At 36.1% G+C, this 23,153-nt stretch overlaps 1 protein-coding gene across 3 annotated transcripts in view; it reads left to right on the forward strand.

Moving 5' to 3' along the window:
* The first annotated feature begins 873 nt into the window (after positions 1-873).
* sh3yl1 (SH3 and SYLF domain containing 1) overlaps positions 874-23,153 on the forward strand; it is a 31,850-nt gene continuing 9,570 nt past the window's right edge. For 2 of the 3 annotated variants that reach the window (XM_051723404.1, XM_051723403.1), the window contains exons 1-9: positions 874-1,178; positions 6,716-6,826; positions 7,312-7,425; positions 10,789-10,853; positions 13,349-13,461; positions 15,706-15,834; positions 15,915-16,062; positions 18,731-18,803; positions 19,068-19,133. In XM_051723404.1, the coding sequence (XP_051579364.1) occupies position 1,178; positions 6,716-6,826; positions 7,312-7,425; positions 10,789-10,853; positions 13,349-13,461; positions 15,706-15,834; positions 15,915-16,062; positions 18,731-18,803; positions 19,068-19,133 (820 nt within the window). In that variant the 5' untranslated portion in view covers positions 874-1,177. The remainder of the gene's footprint in view (positions 1,179-6,715; positions 6,827-7,311; positions 7,426-10,788; positions 10,854-13,348; positions 13,462-15,705; positions 15,835-15,914; positions 16,063-18,730; positions 18,804-19,067; positions 19,134-23,153) is intronic. The other variant, XM_051723402.1, reaches the window with a different exon arrangement.

Genomic DNA, 23,153 nt, shown 5'->3' on the forward strand with positions numbered 1-23,153 from the left:
CATGTTGTCACAAAAGCTCAACAATAAACTTGTCTCTTTTATCCAGGGCAATAATGGTGAAAAAGTTCATAAGCTTTTTTTGTAGCCTTTCAGGTAAGGGATGTGTCTATACAGAAATTGACTTTCAAAATAAACCCACCCTGAGAAATATTTACTGAAGTAAAATGTGTTAGCCTATCATAAATTAACCTTTTGACCTTATTTAATAGAGAAACTATCATGGTTTCATTTCAAACTGATTTCCCTAATAAAATGTTTAGTGTCTATTGAATGACCCTTATCAACATTTCAATAACTGACAAATTTCGCCGACCTTTTTCACAGACTGTGATGATGCATTTCTGCCTTATTTATCAGGGTAAATCTAGCAAACTTTTATGATAATTGTTTTTTAAATATTTATAATGTAAGTTTAGAACATTATGCTTTGTATTATATTATCCTGGAATTAGTTTAAAAAAATTAATTACCACAGCTGCGAGGGGGTTTCTATTACAGCTGCTGAGAGAGTGATAGTAAATTTATCCACTATTTAAAAAAAAAAAATTTAAAATAATAATTATTATGGAAAGTCAGTCAAATGTAATAGTTGATTTTTTTCTTTTGGTCTTGGTGCAAATCGGTAAGTGAAAATAATATTTGCTGTGGTCTCCCATTCACTCCCATTCACCGCTGTTTACCCTGCAAACTTTTACTTCCGCGTTTAAAATCCCGAAGTGTGAAAAAGGTCTGTTTCGCGCGCATTTTGCTGTACCTGCTTTGACAAAACGAATTCTCCAGAACGCGCTCCGGTGTACGCGAGAGCGCGCCAGGGGTCCTAATAGTTTTGTCATACGTCATTTTTCATTGCTTTGTCCCATTATTGCCTGAATCAAATATACACACAATAACTTCAATTTGTGTACAACTTTAAATAAGCGTCTACATGTGTGACATATGCTACTTTATCCACAGCATTCCTTGACAATACTGAGAAATAATCCGCTTAAATTTAGACCATTTAGTTAGGCTACTTAACGGGTCCTTTAAGACACGAGTAAACAGGTTTGGCAGGTGTATCGGAAGTGTACACTTCCAACGTAGCTTATTTTACCTGCGCCAGGTAAGAGTGCTTAAAACTCAACTTGAAACTTCGTGAAGTCTTCGAACCTGGTGAAAACAACCCGTTTGTGATAAAAGTAAGTAGAGAAGTTGATTTTTTTCCCCATGTTCTCTTCCTTGTCGGTAACCCAACAACAAGGTGTAAGTGAGTGAGTGACTAGTTTTATTTCCATGTGGTGGACTGAAACATTAAGGCGCGCAATAAATTAAGCAACTGTTTCCTATTTGTAGTTAAAATGACATTTCTATTATGTGATCGTGTATTCTAAGGCAATCCCAGACAAGCCTTAGGTGTAGTATTTTGTTTGAGAGATCACAGCACATTCATTAAACATTTGTCATCTATCATGTAAGTTTCTGTTTGGGCGTCGTACACAAAAGTCATAATGGCTCCTGATTGAAGAAAAGAATATATATATATATACACACACACACACACACACACTTTTATTATGGTAACTACATTCTGAGCTACTATATTATTTATTTACTGTAAAATCATAATAAATTAACATGAGATCTAGTACATCAAATAAATGATTGGTGGCCAGAACTTTGAAGGTCCAAAAAGCACATAAAGGCTGCATAAAAGCAATCCATATGACTCCAGTGGCTTAATGTATGTCTTCTGAAGCGGTCCAGTCACTTTGGGGGAGAAACAGATCAACATTTTAATCTCCACTTTCAGAATGTGAAAGTGGAGATTAAAGCGGTCGCACACTGGATGTGTCTGGTGGATGCCATGGCGCATTCTAAAATTCGAAACAATTGTTTTCTATGGATGTACGCTCACTTGGAGAGCAACTCGCATAGTTTTCCATTAAATTTGACCCAAATCATTATCAAACAACATAGATTATTTACTATAGCCATCACTGGATGATATTGTGGATGTGTAGATGTTTCTTTCATATAGCCTACACAATATGTTTTTAGTTACAAGTACATCTTTTATGGTTTGACAGCTTGAATGAAAGACCTATTCAATGCTACAGATAGAGATATTGCATAATTAACGTAGCCATTTCTTATCGTTCTGTTTGCGCAGTTACACCAGTTTCATACACGAACCTGTAAACTCATCAGTGTCACTTTGTTCATTCTTAAAGAAGGGAAAAACACTTTTGTGTGTACTGTCTGCCTCCTGAACCGCATCGACCTGCCATGTTTGGTACCTCTGTCATGTCCTACCCACAGCGTGATGTGCCGTGGCGCTTCTCATCTGGTGTGCAATCACCTTTATAGTAAAAAAGGACTTAAATATTGATCTGTTTCTCACCCACACCTACCATATCACTTCTGAAGACATGGATTTAACCAGTGGAGTTATATGGATTACTTTCTGGTCACCATTCACTTGCATTGTATGGACCTACAAATCTTACCACAGATTTGTTATAATAACAAAAAACTACTACTATATTGTGGTGTAAACTATATGGTTGGGAAGAAAATATAACTACAACTCACAGGCCCATTTATTTACCAACGTTTTGGCTACCAGCCTTTTTTCCTCTATACATTTTTGCCATAATTTGCACCTTTAAGGGTGTGCATTTACTTGAGTATCTTCTAAAAGTAAACTATATTATTACCATGGTACATTTTTGTGGAAGTTAGATTTTCACACTTAATGCATTAGGGTGTTTGAGGTTATGCTCAGAATAAACTGTTTTTATGGCCAGTGTGTGTATGTGTATGTGTGTGTGTGTGTGTGTGTGTGTGTGTGTGTGTATATATATATATATATATATATATATATATATGGTTTTGTTAAACCAGTATTTACAGGTGACAGAGTAGGTGATGTAAATGCCAGCTGTAGGATGACGTGCATTATTTGTAAGCGTCACGGCTGACACACGTGATAATAGACTGTCTGCGGTCTTCATCGACAAAAGCAATTCATTTAGCCCCTGTGGGTAAAGTAGATATAATATCTCCACCTTATCTTGAAGCAGACACTGTTTTCACAGCTAGTCGTGATCTGGAGCGTTCCTTCTACATTCCAGTAGCTTTGTTAGCATACAGTGCAAGGTGAAAAATAGAAAGATTGATTGTTGGCGAATTTGTCAAATGTGTTTAGCTGATGTCTTAGAAAACCTAATTGTGTCCATCATACTTTGTTTAACTTAGACCATATTTATGGAATACATTTCAGAATCTCCCCATTTTCATCTAGCTTGACTCCTTACATCTTTAATCCAATTTAGTAATTTCCCATTAGTACTAAATAATGATTCTCAGTCCCTGATGATGATTTTGTTTTTCTGTACTGTTAAATCGACCCCCACTGTAAGTGTCAGTGACAGAGCAGAATTCATCCTCTCAAATTAATCCTGTGTCAAAATTTTAATTTGCTCTCGTCAGAGCAGATGTTTGTGCTTTCTCTCTGGATCAATGCTGCATCCATAATTTTTCATTATCTCCTCCAACTACAAATTAAGGTATAATTGCACTGTCCCACGTATTTGCATTTTTCATGCTTTATTTTGCTATATTAATCAGTTATTGACTAATTACCGACTAATGTATCCTGAAGATCTGCGTAAGCAGTACTTATTTGTACAGTAGTAATCACAAAAATTGTATTCTTATTGTTATACTTGATATGACAGCTGCATTTATTAGTCCACCCCCTCTGTATGACAGCTAAGGTCTTTCAGACCTGAGGAAATAGAAGTGGGAAATGATATCAGCCATTATTACCTGGGGCCAGTAATAAACCTTAGTGAGTTCACCAAGAAAAGGTTTGTTGCTATTATTCCATGTTAGGTCTGGGGGAGGATTTCTTAGTCATGGTATACAGGTGTATAAAATACCAATTATTAATAAAAAAAAAATTGAATACCTCTGAGAAATTGATTATAATATAATAGAGAAGTAGAATCCTTAAACATTTTAAAATTCCCATCCAGATGCTCTCCAGTCACAAAGTTCAGGTGAAATGACAGTTTTGGCTGTCAAACATTCATAGTCTTCCGCAGAACTGACGCTCACTGGATGTTTTTGTTTTTGGCACCATTCTGAGTAAGCTCTAGAGACTGTTGTGCGTGAAAATCTCAGGAGATCAGCAGTTACAGAAATACTCAAACCAGCCCGTCTGGCACCAACAATCATGCCACAGTCGAAATCACTGAGATCACATTTTTTCTCCATTCCGATTGTTGATGTGAACATTAACTGAAGCTCCTGACCTGTACCTGCATGATTTTATGCATTGCCCTGCTGCCACACGATTGGTTGATTAGATAAACGCATGAATAAGTGTGTACAGATGTTCCTAATAAAGTGCTCAGTTAGTATATATCGATATTTGCTGAGAACCTCCCCCCCAAATCTATCCGATGTAGACTTGGGGGCAGTTCACACATCATGTCACGTCCTTGTGTTTAGTTTGCAATATTTTTTATTTGTAGGTTTATGAACAGATGCAGACTGACATATTTGTCCATTCTACAGTCACGTCTCACTTTTTTCAGCAAGTCTTGTCATGAGAACTGTGTTTTACTAACATAAGGGGTTTGAAATGAAAAATGCTTAAAAGCGTTGTTATGTGATACTGTATATGATCTGTTAGATGAGATCACTAATCTACACGTGCAACAAAAAATGTAGTTTGTTTGTTTTCATTTGCTCCTAGCACACCAGATCATATTGAATTCCATTATGAATGCTCAGTGCTTACTAATCCACTTTAACCTCTCTCATCATGAGATCAGGTTATACTGTGATGACTAAGGCAGACATTCTTTTATGAGATGCTTTGGCAAAATATCTGATAGATGAGATTCCCTTTGACATAAGTTGCTTACGTACACCTCTTCGGGTTCTCCCAGTTTGAAAGTTTTATTTACGTTAACCAATTTTTCCAGTACCATCAGGTTCTTTACGACAAATCGGAGTAGAATTTACACAATAACAGCTGTTTAATTCGTAAAATCAAGGGGAGTAAAGGAAAACAGATTTGTTACAAGCCACAGCCTGGCATGCTACAATGTATATATGTGAATGAGAGATTATTATTACCAAACAGCACTTCGCATTAAATTACCAACCTATTTTATGCAATGTACAGTGCTAGGCTTGTATTGAGGCCTTTGCTTGAGGGTTAACATTTGAACAAGGCATACAGTGTTCAATATTTCAGTTAAGGTTTTAAGAAGTTTACAGGGAAGTGTTCTTTTCAAGCTCTGTTATTAATAGAACAGTGTTTGTATGTTCCTTCAAATAAATAGTGGTCACGTAGGCACTTTAAGCAGTACTGCATTTTCAGTGTTTTGATATGAGCAAAAAACAGGACATGACCTGGGTCCAACTTTTTTACTTTAAAAATATTTTGAAGCAACAGTGAATGATTTCTTTGTTAGTCATCTGCTTGTTCATATGATGTCCTGAACTTGGGATACATTTTATGACCTTGGAAAACAGGGTCTGATACAATGACTGTGTAAGAAATGCAAGCATAACTTTTACTACTCCTCATGGGCTATGGTTATTTAAGTTATTAAAGCAGTTGTCTCCCAGGTGCACAGGAGAACTGTCCTGTTGATGCGTCTGGTTTCGCAAGAATTCTTCAACAGGAAAGACTTTGTTGACAGTGATAATGTGCAAGCACCTCCCTTGATAAACCACAGAAATTTGTTTGATCTTCCCATTTTATTAAATGATTCATCCCTCAAAATTCTGTGTATAGAGAATAATTTGTTAATGTCGCAAAATAAGGTGGTGTGGTAGTATTGAAAAAGGATTGAACTTCATTGCAAAATGGATTGCTCTGGACTATAGGCCAAAGATAGGCTTATGTTCAATGATATGGGAATAATAATACTAAAAAAAACTATATATTGACTTCTAAAGCCACTTTTTTGTCTAATCAATACTTTACTCATCTATCACAATAATGCAATGTATTTGAATCAGAATATCTGAATTATGTTATTCATTATATGTAGCCTTTAAATTTTTTATTATGTATTATATACAGTATATTGATTATATACTCTATATTGGCATTCTTCCAGCAGTGCCATAGTATGTGGAAGGTTGTGTATGATGCTATTTGAAAGACACAGAATAACATCAGGAGTAGAGGCAAATGTGACTCAGACTATATGACTCATAAGGGACACATTTTTTATCCAATGTCATCAGTTCATGAATATAAGCACACCAATCACTGGCTGTATGGCTAATATAATTAGTGCAATTATCTTTGACATGACCAAAATAATTACCTATTTGTTTATGCTGACATTTGACATACGACTTGCTACGATTTGTCACTGAAATGGGGAGAGCCCTTTTAATACAAGAATAGGTCATTGTGGTGATTACATACCCAGTCTGTTACCTTGTACAGTAGGTGTCTTAAAATATAACAAATAATTTTAAGGTTAGTAAGATATTACAGGCTCATTGTAATGCAGATGCCTCAAGAGAATTGTTTTGGCATAATGGAATTGAAAGGAAGACGCAAGTCATCACGCAGGTTTAGTCTTCCAGGTCTATGATTTTTCAGGTTGTTGGAATGTGACGTAGAGCAATACATGCGTAGTAGACCAAGAGAGACAAGAAAAGTGTCTAAATAATTTTTCTTCTGATGTTTTTTCAGTGAATAATCCGATTCCTGCTAACCTGAAGTCCGAGGCCAAGAAGGCAGCTAAAATACTCAGAGAGTTCACCGAAATATCCAACAGAATGGGGCCTGACAAACTTATTCCAGGTAACTGTCCTCTCTACTGTCTTGAATCAGTTAGGAAGCAATTGCAAAACCCTTGTATTTTAGTTATGGGAGTAAATTGATTGAAATCAGACTTTTCATTTTTTGGTTGAACTATCCCTTTAATAGTATTGGCTAATCTTATTACAATAATAGCAAGTCAAGCCTGTAAGTGCTATTAAACACCTCAAAGTTAGCATTTCTATTGACTGATGTCATCTGTGTACATGACTAGCAGTTTTTCTGCCAGTCCATTGCAAATTTGTTCATGCATGTCTTCAACAAGTAACATGAATGCAATCACTCTGTGACTTCACCATATCTGTGCAGCATGTGCAAAAACACAATGCTCCAATCAACTCTGGCTACCCATTTCATCTTGCATTCCTAGATAAATAATTCCTTGTAACTGGATTTAGAACAGGTTTGCCTGCATAATTGCAATTATAATATGTGTCATTTACCTCTTTTCCACCTCCCGAAACCAGCCCATGTCATTGCAAAGGCTGAGGGACTGGCTATCCTGTCAGTCTTCAAAGCGGGTTTCATGATTACTGCAAGGGGTGGCAGTGGGATAGTGATCGCAAGGCTTGCTGATGGAAGTAAGTGGTCATTTTTATTTTCTTACTGCCTTACTGACGTAAAGGTGGTGTGTAATTTTTTGTACATTTATAGGAATATTCCAGGTTCAATACAAGTTAAACTCAACTGACAGCATTTGTGGTATAATGTTGATTACCACAAAAAATAATTTTGACTTTCGTCCCTCCTTTTTTTAAAACAATCTTGGGTACAGTGAGGCACTTACAATGAAAGTGAATGGGGCTAATCCAAAAACATTTAAATATTCATTGTTTCAAAAGTATAGCCTCAAGACTTAAACAACGTACATGTTAACATGATTTTAGTGTGATTAAAATCGCTTACTAACATTTTCTGTATAAAGTTATAGAAAATTTTACTTCGTTGACTTCGAATGTCCACTGGACTATCTGTATTTTTGACCAGTAGCAGACAGGGGGAGTGTTCCGGAAACATGTTCGAAAACGCTATTGGCACAGAAATTATGCACTTCACCTTTAAGGAAACTTAAACTGGGGCTTATTCTCAGTGTAGAATAGGACTGGGTAAAAACAAAATTCTTTTCTGAAGCATCACAATCTTCATTTGAACTATCCCGATATTTCTTCTCCAATCCCAAGATCGATCTTTTACTCTATGCGCAACCTTCTATGCGAGTAAATCACTCGCGTATGCGTCCTTTCACCGTTGAGAGTAAAAGTTTGGTTTGACCAAGAGATCCATGCAATTAATTTGTCATTGAAAAATATCTCTTTTAATATCCTTTCTGTTCTTTACGGTCAGTTGATGATCAAAAAATAAATAAAAATAAACATTTAATTTTAATCAATCAAACATAGCACAGATGTAATAAAGACGCTGTGGGCTCTCAAAACAAACACTCCTGTTAAATATATATATTACCAATTTGCCACAACATTAAAACCACATGCCTAATATCGTGAAGGTCCCCCTCGTAAGACAGGTTAGTTTTACCCTACTGATGATGTGTTGTTGCAATAGTAATCCTGCTCAGTACGAGAGGAACTGCAGGTTCAGACATTTGGTGCATGTGTTTGGCTGAGGAGCCACTGGTGCGACGCTACCATCTGTGGGATTATATGACTGAACGCCTCTAAGAACTGAACGAACTCTTTGTCATGTTCCTCAAACCATTCCTGAACAATGTGTGCAGTGTGGCAGGGTGCTTTATCCTGCTGAAAGAGGCCACTGCCATCAGGGAATACCATTGCCATGAAGGGGTGTACGTGGTCTGCAACAATCTCTAGGTAGGTGGTATGTGTCAAAGTAACACCCACATGAATGCCAGGACCCAAGGTTTCCCAGCAGAACATTGCTTAGAGCATCACACTGCCTCCGCCGGCCTGCCTTCTTCCCATAGTGCATCCTGCTGCCATCTCTTCCCCAGGTAAACAACGCACTTGTGCCTGGCTGTCCACATGATCTAAAAGAAAATGTGATTCATCAGACCAGGCCACCTTCTTTCATTGCTCCATGATCCAGTTCTGGCTCTCACGTGCCCATTGTAGGCACTTTTGGTGATGGACAGGTGTCAACATGGGCAGTCTGACCGGTGGCTACGCAGCCCCATACGGAGCAAGCTGCGATGCACTGTGTGTTCTGACACCTTTCTATCATGTGCTACAGTAGCTCTTCAGACCAGATGGGCTAGCCTTTGCATCAGTGAGCCTTGGGTGCCGATGACCCTGTCGCTGGTTCACTGGTTGTCCTTCCTTGGACCACTTCTGGTAAGTACTAACCACTGCTTACCGGGAACACCCCACAAGACCTGCCATTTCAGAGATGCTCTGACCCAGTCATCTAGCCATCACAATTTGGCCCTTGTCAAAGTTGCTCAGATCCTTGCGCTTGCCCATTTTTCCTGCTTCCAACACATGAAATTCAAGAACTGACTGTTCACAGGTGCTATTTTAATGAGATAATAAATGTTATTCACTTCACCTGTCAGTGGTTTTAATGCTGTGGCTGATCGGTGTGTGTATACGTATGTGCGTGCACGCGTACGTGCATAATTTGTAAAATGTATATTTTCATATTGTCCCTAGTTAGAAGGTCCCCTGTATAATTAACAGCATATGCTAAGTGATTCTTTCTTTCATATGTAAGCAAAATGGACATTTTAACTGAAATATACCCATATGAATCGAATTGAGAGCTTGTGAATCGGAATTGAATCAGGAAATCTCTATCAATACACAGGCCTAGTGTAGAATATACACTACCGGTCAAATGTTTTGAAACACTCATTCTTTATTATAATTTTTTTTTCTTCACATTTTAGAATAATAGTAAAGTCATCAAAACTATGGAATAACATAAATGGAATTATGTTGTGACTAAACAAAATCCAAAATAAATCAAAACTGTGTTATATTTTAGCATCTTCAAAGTACTCACCCTTTGCCTAGATTTTGCAGACATGTACTCTTGACATTTTCTCAACCAACTTCTTGAGGTATCACCCTGGGATGATTTTTGAAACAGTATTGAAGGAGTTCCCATCTATGTTGGGCACTTATTGGCTGCTTTTCTTTATTATTTGGTCCAAGTCATCAATTTCAAAACATTTTTTTTATTAAATTTTAGTTTTATAATGAAACATTAAAATGGTGGCACAATTATTTTTTTGTCTACAAAACTAATTTCAAACATTTTAAGAATACGCCTTTAGATCAAAAGATTTTTAAGATCATGAGAAACATTTCAGTCAAGTGTTTCAAAACTTTTGACCAGTAGTGTATGTACATATATATTTACATCGTGAGGTCATAAAATTATAAGCAGTTGTGACTTCATGTAAATATATACTCACAAGTTCAGTTTAATTTATCTTCCTGTCTAAACTAAAACTATTAAAACAAAATAGACCAATTTAAATAATTAGGGAAGTTTCAAGGGGTTGAAGTAATAGATGTCTGGCAGCTGCCTTGGCAACATTTTAAACTGAATAAACAAAACACTCCTCAGGGTCATTTCGAGCCTCAATACCTTTATTTATTTTAGAGTTTCCTTGTTTTCACCCACAGGATTTTTACATTATGTAAAGTAAAAAGAAGTTTAAAGGTTTTTTAATGGTGTAATCATGATTCTTATGTCATCATTTCTAGAATTATACATGATCTAACTTAAAATTTTATCATACAGTAGCTATGATAATGGAAAAAGTGACACATGCTAGTGTACTGTATATTTTAAAGAAAAATGGAAGAAAAGCCATATTGGCAGTGTTTCAAGTGCCATTGTTAAAGTGTGGTCCATCCGTGCTCCTAAACATTGAACCTTTTAAGTTCTAAGAGGTCCAGAGTTGTGCACACATGCAAGTTCAGTATTGTCACCTTGTCTGCTTACTATCTTTACTGAAGGATGGTCTGCTCCTTCAGCCATTGGTATTGCTGGTCTTGGTGGTGGATTTGAGATCGGTCTTGAGGTAGGTTCTTTTGCATTTTTTACATTTATATGGCAACATACTTAATTTACATTTGGTAACATGCATCGGTTTATAGTATTTAATGGTAAGTTAATTGTATACCAAATGTTTTTGACAAAATAGATTATTTAAAAGAGCTATGAGAAATTATCTGGCTCAAGTTCCTCTTGTGTTCTTTTATTGAGATTTTAAAACATTTCAAAGGATAATAAATAATAATAAAAACTGAAAGAGTAGATTAACTGACTTAACCCTCAGTAGATGTTGATAAATGCTTCATAAGAAAAGTTTCCTATTCCAGTACCAACAGTGTATATTGTAATGTCGCAAAGGTATCCAAGAACATGCAACATGTTTATTCACGTATTAGATGATTACCATTGGAATACACACTGCAATATGCCTATAAATTATATACACTATAGACAGACACTATCGGCGCCACGTCAAGGTATAATTTTTAAATTACTTTTCATGCAGTACAGCGTCAGTCGGAAAAAATGTTTTGCCACCATTGACATTGTCTGAGTCATGCATAGACAAGAATATCAAGACACTTAGCTATCAACCTATTTTATGGTTAGCTATCATGTTTTTTCCCCTTTCCTTGTCTTTTTAATTTAATAGAAAATATATTATTATAGATTCTCCCTGGTAAAGCATGGGCACTTAAGCAACAGACAAGATAAATCTTTCCAAACTTTTATATTAAATTTAGTTAAAAACAAATGTGTATAACACTTTTTACAATACGTATTGTTCCAAAACATCTTTACATAGATTAGTGTCTTGCAAAACTGGTGGCAAATGAACTCCAAGATGTTTAAGTAGATGAGGAAGAACCCTTGAGAGGAACCAAGATTTGGGCTGGTACATATTTAAACAAATGTATACAATGCATATGTAAATGCATTCATATATATATGATTACAATGACTTCTAATAGAACAGAAATCATGTGATATGCAAATAAATAAGTAATTGCATGCTCATAATGAATTACTCAGTAGGACCTTTTACCTAAATCACATTTAGCTAGAAGAAAAAAACTTGTCCTTTTCTGTTGGGAGCTATTTGTGGCTCAAGTCCTGGCTTCATCATTTCTCCATGCATAGAGTAGATTGTCACATCTCTGGCACAGGAAATCACTGTGCATGTGGTCCAGCTGAGGTCATTTGTCAGCATCAGGCAGAGAAGTTGTACTTTGCTTCCTGACCTTGAGCTGCAGCCTGGATGAGTCATATGTGTACTGAGCGCCTGTTCATCTTGACAGTCTTGATTAATTTCCCGAGTAGCCTTCAGGCACAGTGGTTAGCACTGCGTTCGCTGTCTCTCAGAAAGTAGCAAGTTAGCAACACACCTAATAAGTAGCAAGGGAGTACAGGAAGTATCGATTTTATCTTTAGGCATTAAAACCAGAGCATGTCTGTAACCGGTCCAAGTCTTTTGACACCAACGAACATTTAGCTTAGAAACTGTTACAGAATCTACTTTTTTTATATTTTACAGTGACAGTTGCATAATAGATGGCGGGTTATTTGTCAGACTGATGGATAGTTGGATTGACAGACTTACTGATTAACTAACATCATGAGGCCTTATGCTTACAGAAACTTGATCTGATTTTATAAATATAAACAGAAAATAATCGTGGAAAGAGAGATGTTTGTTGTGAGACTAGAACAGGCAGTTTTGAGTATCCAGTGAAGTGTGTGTATATACAGTACTGTGCAAAGATTTAGGCACTTGTAAAAAAAATTGGCATAGTGAAGATGTCTTCAAAAATAATGGCATAAATAGTTTTCATTTATCAATTTAAGTCATACAAAGTCCAGTAAACATAAAAAAATGTGGGGCCATGCCATCTGTTGCAGGGCTCCCTGTTCTTCTATTCTGTTTGCAAAAGGAATGTTTGGGAGTCTAAAAATATATTTTATTGACAAAGCTGAAGATATAAATAACCATCTTAAGACAAATGTTTTTGTAAAACATCTTATTTGCTTAGGACTTTTGCACAGAACTGTACAATGGGCCCAAAAAGTATTTGGACACTTAAGTCAGACTTTAAAATGTCAGAATGTCATTGCATTCGATGCAAAATATCAAAACAAGTGGCATCTGCAAGCTAATGATAGTAAAGCTTTTCAGAGAACAAACTTTTCTTTGCCATTTTTGCAGTTACTTTTAACCAACTGGTTATGTTGATTTTTAGCCACAGGTGTAGTTCATCACATTAACTTTAGACAATGTAAAGTTTGACAACCAGATGTTTTATTTGAAACCAAACTTCAGTGTCTGCATACTTTTTGGGCCAATATCTGTGTTTTACACATATTTTGAGTGGTCTTTAATTGCTTTTTCAGTTAGTGTGGTAATTCAGTCAGTGTGGTAATAATGTGCAAATGCCCTAAGCACAATGGATAGCTCTCAATTAGGTCCTCTCTCCACATATTTCAGGGCTGTACTGTATATTAAGTCTCTCTTTTCCTCACCAGACATCAGATTTTGTCATCATCTTGAATCAGAGAAAAGCTGTGGATGCTTTCAGTAAAGGGGGCAATCTCACACTTGGAGGAAACTTCACTGTGGCTGTTGGCCCTCTTGGCAGGTAAGTACATGAGGTGACGTCGCAGTGTAGTACCCCAGGCTGTTGCTAGGGGGCAGAAGAGAGTGCATTAACATGGAGTGATGGTTTGGGAACCTGGGTGCTTTGAGCAAATGTCCACCATTAAGTATCGATGTTGTAATATGAAATGACATTTTATTACTTAAGTGTTTCATTTTTTTTCTCTGGATGCATCTGCGTCATTTGGCTGACTTTTGATTAAAATCAAAGTTTATGGCCTAAGGGAGAAACATTTTGATTTATATTGTGCAATTGATATTGTGATTTTTATTTATTTATTTATTTTTTATTGTTTGTTTCTAAAAGTGCTGCCAAAGCTGTGTGGACATAATGGAAAGGGAACAGACTGAGTGGTTTGTGAGTTGCATTGTGCTCAATTCATTTTCCTGTAAATAATGTGTAGAAGTGCATTTGTTTGGAGATACTTTATTTTCACAGTTTACATTTGTGATGTAAGTCTTTCACAGAATTTTTGTTAAAATATAAAGTTTTCTAACATTTCAAAAGGGTTGTTTCAGTGCTTTTATGGATAGCAATAAAGGAAAATCTCTTCCTCTGGCTCAAGGTTAAAAATATAGTTGACTTTTACGGTATGTTCTGTTGATTCCAATTTTATCACTTCACAAGAGACCAATTTTCTTTGATGACATGTATATACAAAAAAAAAAAAACATTATACAGAAATGAGCTCTGATTCCGCTGCCAACCTCTGCTTTTTACCAGCAATCATTCATGATTTGACAAGCATGAGCCTGTACAGAAAATACTGTGAGAATTATAGATAACGACAGGTGTCCTTAGTGTACATTAAAAGCCATTCAGAAGTGGTATTTTAAGTGACGGCTGCATTGTAACTAGGTGAATCTGTAATTGTATTCTATCGACGGATTATGGTGTGTTTGTGCTTGTGTGGAAAGTAATAGCTTTTTGTTCTCACTGATTTAATTGTTGTTTACGAATCTCGTTTGAATAGAGCCGCAAGTAATATTGTACTGAACTGTTGCCTGCTGCTGTACAGTATATTTGAATGCTAGTAATTAAGTTTCCTTTTAATGTGGATCTGTTTGATTTGTTGGTTTAGATAACATCAGGTTTGGATTTGGTTTGGCAGAAAGACTACAGGGTGTATGTTAGGGCTGTGCAGTATGGGCAAAAATTAATATCAAATTTTTTTTTTTAAAGGATATTGCAATTGCGATTTTGGCAGATGTTTTCGGTATACACACATTTTACATTCAAAAACACATTTCAGAGAGAAATGTTTTCTTTGCATACATGTTTAATTTGTTCTTTGTTTTTCTTTATTCATATTCCTGATCTGTTTTGTTCTCTCACTGGTATGTTTTTTTTTTTTTTAGTAATCTGCATTCAAAAGATGTGTGCATCAATCAGAATGCCGAATTAATCAAAGATTTCGGAGTAAAAAATAAATAACTAAATAGTTCTACTATAAATATCAGAAATTGCACATGCTCATGTCGTGATTTCTTTGTGATTGCAATTAATTATGCAGCCCTAGTGTATGTGCACTTTTCAATCTTCTTAAGACCTACAAGGATTTTGTATCAATTTCACATCTAATTCTCTTTATAAAATCAATCTCTTTTAAATAAATTTTTTTTTCTGCACAGTTTTCTGTCCTGTGTTTTTGTATTTACTATTGAAACAGGATATTTGGTGGTACATATCACAGAAAATAAATAGACAATAGGCTTTAGGAATGTTAAGCTATGAACCATGATTTGCTATTTGCTGGTCGGTTGCAGTGGGAGGTATATTGTCATTATAGTGAGCATTTGATTGGACAAATTTCTGTGTAGTTCAACATGAGTCATACATTTTTTAGTTTGTTTTCCTGAAGGAAAAAAACTGCACATTTTAAATGTGTATATCTGCTAAAAGTGAATTGTCAATGTATAGGAGTGCACTAGTATATAGATGACTTTAATGTTACAGTAACAGTAATCTCTAATTTTGATTTCATGGGGTTTTGAAATGCAAAATTCTCTATTATAGTGGACATGGACATTTTATAAATATTTTAAGGCATGCTCATATCCCTCAATCACATCTTTCTATTTTAAGTGGAGAGTTCCAGTGAATCCCAGTTATCACAGGAAGAATTACCCTGTATAATCCTCCAATTCACTTCCACTGTGAGCTGTGATTGTGTAATGTTCAGTCCACACATACAGGCAAGTCTGTCTGACTAAGTATCCTTGACAGGAATTTGGAGGCAGATGTGGCATTTCGCAGTACAGCGGCTGTCTACTCGTACTGCAAATCTCGTGGCCTCTATGCTGGCGTGTCCCTCGTAGGTTCTTACCTCATTGAACGCAAGGAAGCCAACCGAAAGTAAAGGCACTGATGTTTGTTTTCAATTATCAAGGTTTTCTTTTAGTTTCAATATCTAATGTGTCTTTACTTTTTGTTAGGTTCTATGGTCAAGACATTCGTGCTTCTGCAATTCTCAGTGGAGATGTGGAACCTCCACCTGAGGCACACGACTTGTACACCATTTTGAAGGACTACACTGAGAAATACACCACCGAGTGGCAGAACAAAAACATGCGCGCAAGCAAGGTCATTGTCTGTGTACAACTCTCAAAACACATGCTTTATATCGACATATCTTATTGGTGAGCTGCAAATGGCACATTAAGTCTACACTTCGTACGATTTCACCACATCTTATAAAAATTAAATACATTTTTGACGTCATAATGTCAAAGATATTTGTTAATATTTGTTTCTTAAAAGATTCCAATTGGGCTACGTGGTACAGTATACAGTATGTACCTTTGTCAGGTTAGACGGCATATTTAAATGAAAACAAGTTCTTCATACTTGAGTAAGAGTGCTTGTGCTGTTGCCTACCTTGGTGTCGATTGTTCAGCCAGCATTACAATGAAAATTCGTCTTAACAAAATATTTCCAGTGGACAAAAAAACTCCTGAAAACATGGGTTGTGAAAATTAGGTATGACCTAGGAACTTAAAGGGATAGTAAACCCAAAAATGAAAATGTCATATTTACCTCATGTCATTTGAAACCTTTTTTTTTTTTTTACAAAAGGAGTATTGTTTTTATGAATATCCCGGTCGTTTTTCAATACAATGACACATGTTAGTGACTCACTTTAACGCTTCAAGATTATCTGAAATGAATATGATACATGGATTACTTTTATGTTCCACCTTCAACTGCCATTGTATTAAAAAAACTGACTGGGATAAACATTTAAGTTTTCCTGTTCTGCAGAAAAAAAGAAAGTCATATGGGTTTGGAATGACATGAGGGAGAGTTTTTTTTTTTTTTTTTTTTTTTTTTTCATTTTTGGTTGAACTATTCCTTTAAGACAGTATAACTTTTCGAATGGCTCATTTTCATTCACGCAGTTGAAATATTGCATCTACCTTCAATTAAGTCCATAGTAAGGGAATCTGCCAAAAATTCATAAAGACTGCACTTGTGAAAAGTCCCACTGCTCGCTTGCGTTGCCAGATTTGCAACAAAATAAATATTAATCACCCACTTAGTTGCTCTCTCTGCTTATTGTGCTTGTGATTCGTTGTTGCACGCTGTGGGAATAACTCTAAAATTAGTAAAAATTAATTTGACAACATTACTCAGCATTTCAAATGCTCCCTTGCTTTACTTAATGATAGGAAATCCTACTCTTTTCACTGACACAAGTCTTGTTGGAATTTGTTCATTCAAATGAGTGAAAAGTTTTATTCATTTTGTTCATATGAGTAAAACATGAAGTGCACAGGAATCCCCCTAATGCCAGCCCATAAAGTACAAACTCTCTTCACAAGCATGCAGCAGTTCTGTTGTGGGTTTGGAATGAAGAAATTAATAAATGATACCTAAATATATCCTGAGAGATTAAATCCGCTGACAAAGTCTTTCAACACATTAGAAAGTGATTGTAGGCTTCATTTTATGGCTACTATAAATCAGCCTACAATAAAACACTAGAGAAGGTTGGCTTGAAGCCTAGTCTGAAAGTTTATTGATAGATAGAATGCTTAGCTAGGCATTGTTAACATGTTTTAGCATGTTTCTAGCACGTTTTAACACTTAGCTAGACATTGCTAGCATGTTTTAGCATGTTGCTTTGCTAGGCTAGGCTTTTGTATTTGGTTGCTAAGCAGTTACCAGGGTGATACTAACAAGGCTCCTTGCTAGCCTGAGTCAAATGACCCAACACGGAAGTCTCTACAATGTTCTGATGCAGAGATATGTGTTTTGCTAATTGGTTGCTAGGGTGAGCTCATTTCATTACTAGGCAGTTACCAGGGTGATACTAACAAGGTTCCTTGCTGCACTGAGTCAAATGAAAGAAACCGGAAGTCTCTATGATATTCTGGTGCAGAGATATGTGATTTGCTACTTGGTTGCTAGGGTGACCCCATGTGGTTGCTAGGCAGGTACCAAAGTGATACTCAAAAGGCTCCTTGCTACCCTGAGTCAAATAAACAAAACAGGAAGTCTCTACGATGTTCTGCAGCAGAGATATGTGATTAGCTACTTGGTTGCTAAGGTGCACTAAATGGATGCTAGGTTGTATGCAGTTGCTAGGGTGTTAAAGTGATGGTGTGAAAGAAAGAATAAAAAGAGTGGAGTGCTGAGAGATGGAAAAGAAAGTGATGGAGTGATAGAAATTATGAGTTAGTAGAGTGATAAGAAGTATATTGAATCCTCTAAAAGAATTTATTACAGGGAAAAGTTTTCACACCTTGAATGGGAGTCAATTTAAAAACAGTCCTGTTCGTAAGTCCGATACGGGAATACCGTAATTCCGATAAATTATAAAAGATAAAGCATAAAACTTCAGAACAGCCTGAAGGTCTGTTGTGAATTTGGTGGTTGTAGCTTAAAAACTGTAGGAGTTACTCTTGATAATTTTGTCTAAGAAGAAAAATAATAATTATAATAATAAGCTTTTTCAAGCCAACCTAATTAATTTTAGTGGTAAGTAATATTATGCCACATCTGCTATCGATTGAGCTTAACTTTTCTTGAACCCGGAATATTCCTTGAAATATTTATTTATGGTGCAGACATTGAGCTTGATTAACATTTTGATCACTGGAACAAGCATTTGGAAGAAGTGATTTCAATGTTCTTTCAATGACTTGAAACAATTGATTTTTTATGGCTTTAGTGCCAGTCTGTTTATCAAGTTCACTGGGTGAGAGACAAGCCTGGTGATATATATACTTGGGTGTCTTTGTTTTCACAGATGAGTTCAGCACCAGCTAGACCAAAGCCTCCCACACAGAGAGCTGCCTCCTTTTACACACCCAGAACAGAGGGTAAGACACTCAGTGACCTCACATATCTGCACGCATTTCATCATTCGGAGTAGAAATATGGTGACTGACTGATCTTGGCCTTATGCTCAGGTCTTAAAAAGGTGCATAATTTTTCCTTAAGTGCTCTAGTGGGGTTGTAATGTTGGAGGGATGTCCTGTCGTGACATTATGTCTGAACTGTTGTTATCTTCATGTCTATGACATTGAATACCTTTTTAAATGCCTCTTTTATGGTTGTGTTGATGATAACCCATATTTCCACAGCATTCACTGCTGCGAAGCCAGCTCTCTATCCAAGCTTAGACTTGAACTGGGATACTGCAAGCTCAGGTGAGTGATTTTGGTGAAGTGTGTGATTTCCACAGATCCACTGTTTTTACACTTTTTGATATAAAATCAACCTACAAATGGCTTACTTATCTCTGCATATTAAGCTGTGATAGGAGAACGTATTTTAACATAAAAATTATAACTTGACCTTTAAGCTTTGAATTATATTTGGTATGAAAGGCTTAAATATCATACCATTCCTCAAAATCTCAGGTTTCCATCAGGGCTAAAGGATGAACAATATGTTTTGTATATTTATTTTAACAAAAGCTTTACACACAATGTAGCTAATAAAACCATGAGAAAATATGTTTAGCTTTTGACACTTTCAAAGTCTTAAAGTATGCTTTTTTCCACTACTTAAGCAGCATTATTTTTATTGTGAACAAGGTTTTTCACACCAGTGACTAAGTCTAAATGAAATGACAGAAGAGGATTTTACTGTATATCTTGTACACCACTAAACGTGTTCAAGCATATTATCAAGCACAAAATCTGAACAAAAGGGATAATTCCTCACTGTGTGTGCTGTGGTTAATCAGACACATTTTAAAACAACATGAAATACCTGAGAGAATAAAGATGACAATGTGGCCATGCATTTCAGTTGACATTGATACATTTTAAAGTGGATTAAAACTGCTAGATTAGCGACGGGTAATTAAATTGCAGAAATTCAGGAGTAGAGCCACCCAGTGCTTTGTGAAATCTTTTCATTAATCAGTGTGGAGGGTGATTTGCGTTCTCGTCAATTCAACTCCACTAACAGTCACATTTATTTTCATTAGGTTCCTAAAGGCCTGTGTTTAAAGTTGAATTATAGGGATTAGATAAAAAACATGCAATGGAGCAGCTGTGCCTGCCCGATTTGGAGAAAGCCATTCTGACTGGCTGGGAAGATTTCGAAAGAATCCATGAAGTAAAGACTGGCCGTTTTCCCATCTCACTGTACTCAGGAAGGGCCTCAGTGCTCTTTTGCCATGTCAAAAGTTAGCTACACGGCAAACACATTCTTTCCCACAGCAACATGTCATTATCATCAGTGCAGGGAGAGATTTCAAAAGGCACTTGCTAATAGATGGTGTGTGTTGATGGATTCAGGACTGGTCGGTTTCACTCACAGATCTGAATATCAAAACATTTGGCAGATTCCCTGTACTATAAAGAGAAAAAAATAGGTCAGAGTTGACTATATTGTGAGAGGTGTTTAGTCTACCACAAACCTTAATTGTAATGTGTATATAGTTAGGATGGCTACATTTTTTGCTAACAGGCCTATAGTAGCAAATTTCATGCTATAGTAAAAATTATACAACAGTTAGTCCTGGTCCTCTAATCTGATTGGCTATGTGGCATTCCAAGAGTGCTGATATTTAGTATAACAGTTCCAGACAGACTGTCAGTCTGTGCGTTGCTCAGCGAAATGCAACGTTTGATCTTGCGTTGGCTTTTTTTAGAACTATTTTTGTTAGAAGAATTTATGAAATAACTGGCAATAATGTGTCTAAAATGTAAGTTACTTGATATTAACTTCTTGTCCATTGAACTGTTGTATTAACCCTTAAACGCATACCTCGGGTCTTTAGAGACCCGGGACCTCATTTCACCCCCAGAACCTCATCCAATTTTTGGAGTTGTGCCCACACTTCTTTAGTATTCCTCAATCTGTCTCTTATCAACCGTGTAAAAAAAAAAAATAATAAATGCCAATTTGGTGCAGTTGTTTCAGTGATTGACTTGATTTACATTTGACATTGCTATTTGATGATGAAACAACGTGGAAGTAAACTATAGCAAGTACAACACATGAACAGTATATGACTATTGTCATTTGGGTGAATTATTGAAATTATAATTGTGCATCTATTTAGACTCAGTAAGTGCCTGAGAATATACTTGTTACTTATGTGTAGCTTATGTGTTGTGTAGCTCAAAATGTTTACAACAGCCAGTTGCATCTCAGGAAATGTTAGTGTGAAAGTAATGAATCCTTTTCTATATTTGTTGCACTTTCTCTTTGATATATGAAAAATAAAACCTCAAAATATATGTTATTATTTTGTAATTGTCTTGAAAATATTATGAAACTTTTATACTATCTGGGCATTTTGTAGATCCAGTTTCGATAGATATAAATAGCGGGTCTCTGAAGACCTGAAAATGTAAGAGTGTTTGGTGAAATTCTCATGCATTTAAGGATTAAAGCAATATCACACTTGCAATCTTTGTTGTACAAAATTACAGGTTAAGTGTCGCAGATAATCCCAGCCGTGCTTTTATACTTCTATGCTTTAATACAACAGTTCCATCAACACAAAGTTAATAGAGTAACTTACATTTTAGGCACATTATGGCCAGTTATTTTGTCCATTTTTGCTCTCCTAACAAAAATAGCTACAAAACAAACCAAAGCAGGATCAACTGTTGTGTGTTGCTAAGCAACGCACAGATTGACAGTGACTGGAATGCCACAATGTACTGATATTCAATACAATGGTGATATTGCTTCATTGTAGCTCAGCAGCAGTGTTCAACCGTTTTTGTTTTCATATCCATTATGACCATAGGAAGCTGCAGGGAAAAATGCTTGAATGTGTCTATATGTGTATGTGTCGAGGCTTTCCAGGGGTTCTCTCTTCATGTTTAGAAGAAACCCCACTGTAAAAAATAGCAGTGCCATCAGAACGATACACATCTCTGAGGTTTATGGCATGGGGTCATGTTGCTGCTTTTGTCCTTGCCTTGCATTACTGTATTTCATTCAGGATGAGTAGATGAAGCATGATATAGGGCTCATACAAACTCCAGATGCATTCTGTAATCATGAATACATGATGTGGGTTTGCTGCCCCATGTAAAGTCATTCTTAAACAAATGCGGGGCTCAACAAGGAGATTTTTACTTGCCCCGGCAACTTTATTTTTTTACTGGTCCGACCACCAAAAATAATAATTTTGTATTTTTATGTCTGGGAAACAAATGTTTCATATAACATTAAGATATCTTTACAAAAGGAAAATAATTACAGAAGTACATTTTGTTTTTTCATTTGCAGTGTTATCTGGAAATAACTGGTCATCCTTTTTGTTGAGCTCTAGCATGAGTGCCAACAGTCAAACACATATGAAAGAATCTTTCAAATTTGTAAAAATGTTGGCTGTGCATTTGCATACTTTCTAATTTAATGAAAGAACAATACTTGAGTTACTCACAAATGTAAACAGTAAACACTTGTCAATGAGCAAACCTCTTGACTCATTGAAAAATGCTAAAATTAGATTGTAAGAACTTAATTAATATGTGCAATTTTCATATCTCCTCTTCCCTCGCTCAAACATTAGCCTGAAGCATGCATGATTAGAATGATTAGCTGATATCACTAATTTCCTGTGTTTATGCTTTAATTAATTTAGGTACCATTGTGGTGTATTTGTTCAGTTATTTTTATCTCTGTTGATTCAGTTGCATGAATGAAGGTAATTGATTGAAATGTGCACATGCCTCAGCATGAGCCAAACAGTTAAAGACTACCAAAGAGGTTTCATGTTCAAATCTCTTTCAAGTTAAAACAGAAAACTTCCCCCTCTGTGATGTTTAATTACCTGGTTTGTCAGATTGTTATTCTGTTGGTTGTCCCATAGTCATTCTAAATTACCAAATGCCTGACAACAACAAATGATGGGTAGGGTTTTGATTTAACATCTTTACTGCGTACATACAGTAAGCAGTTTTCATGCATAACTGTGCCCTAGGTGTGTAAAAATAAGTCCAAACTAACAGCTAACAGAAGTCTTTTGGTCATTTGGAAAGATCATACGCAAGAGAACGAGATGACATGAACTGTGCAGGGAACAGATGCGCCATTGTTGGCCAACTAGCTGACATGTCTTTCAACAGCACTCGCTGTCAAAAGAGTTGTCATCACTTAATTCAGGATAAGCAGACAGATGAGTCTGTCTTGTGTCAAAGCACCACACTGGATGACTTCAAATGTCAGGACAACAGATAAATGTTTTCTTT

Source organism: Myxocyprinus asiaticus, chromosome 17 (genome assembly GCF_019703515.2).
Source record: "Myxocyprinus asiaticus isolate MX2 ecotype Aquarium Trade chromosome 17, UBuf_Myxa_2, whole genome shotgun sequence".
Lineage (NCBI taxonomy): Eukaryota > Metazoa > Chordata > Actinopteri > Cypriniformes > Catostomidae > Myxocyprinus > Myxocyprinus asiaticus.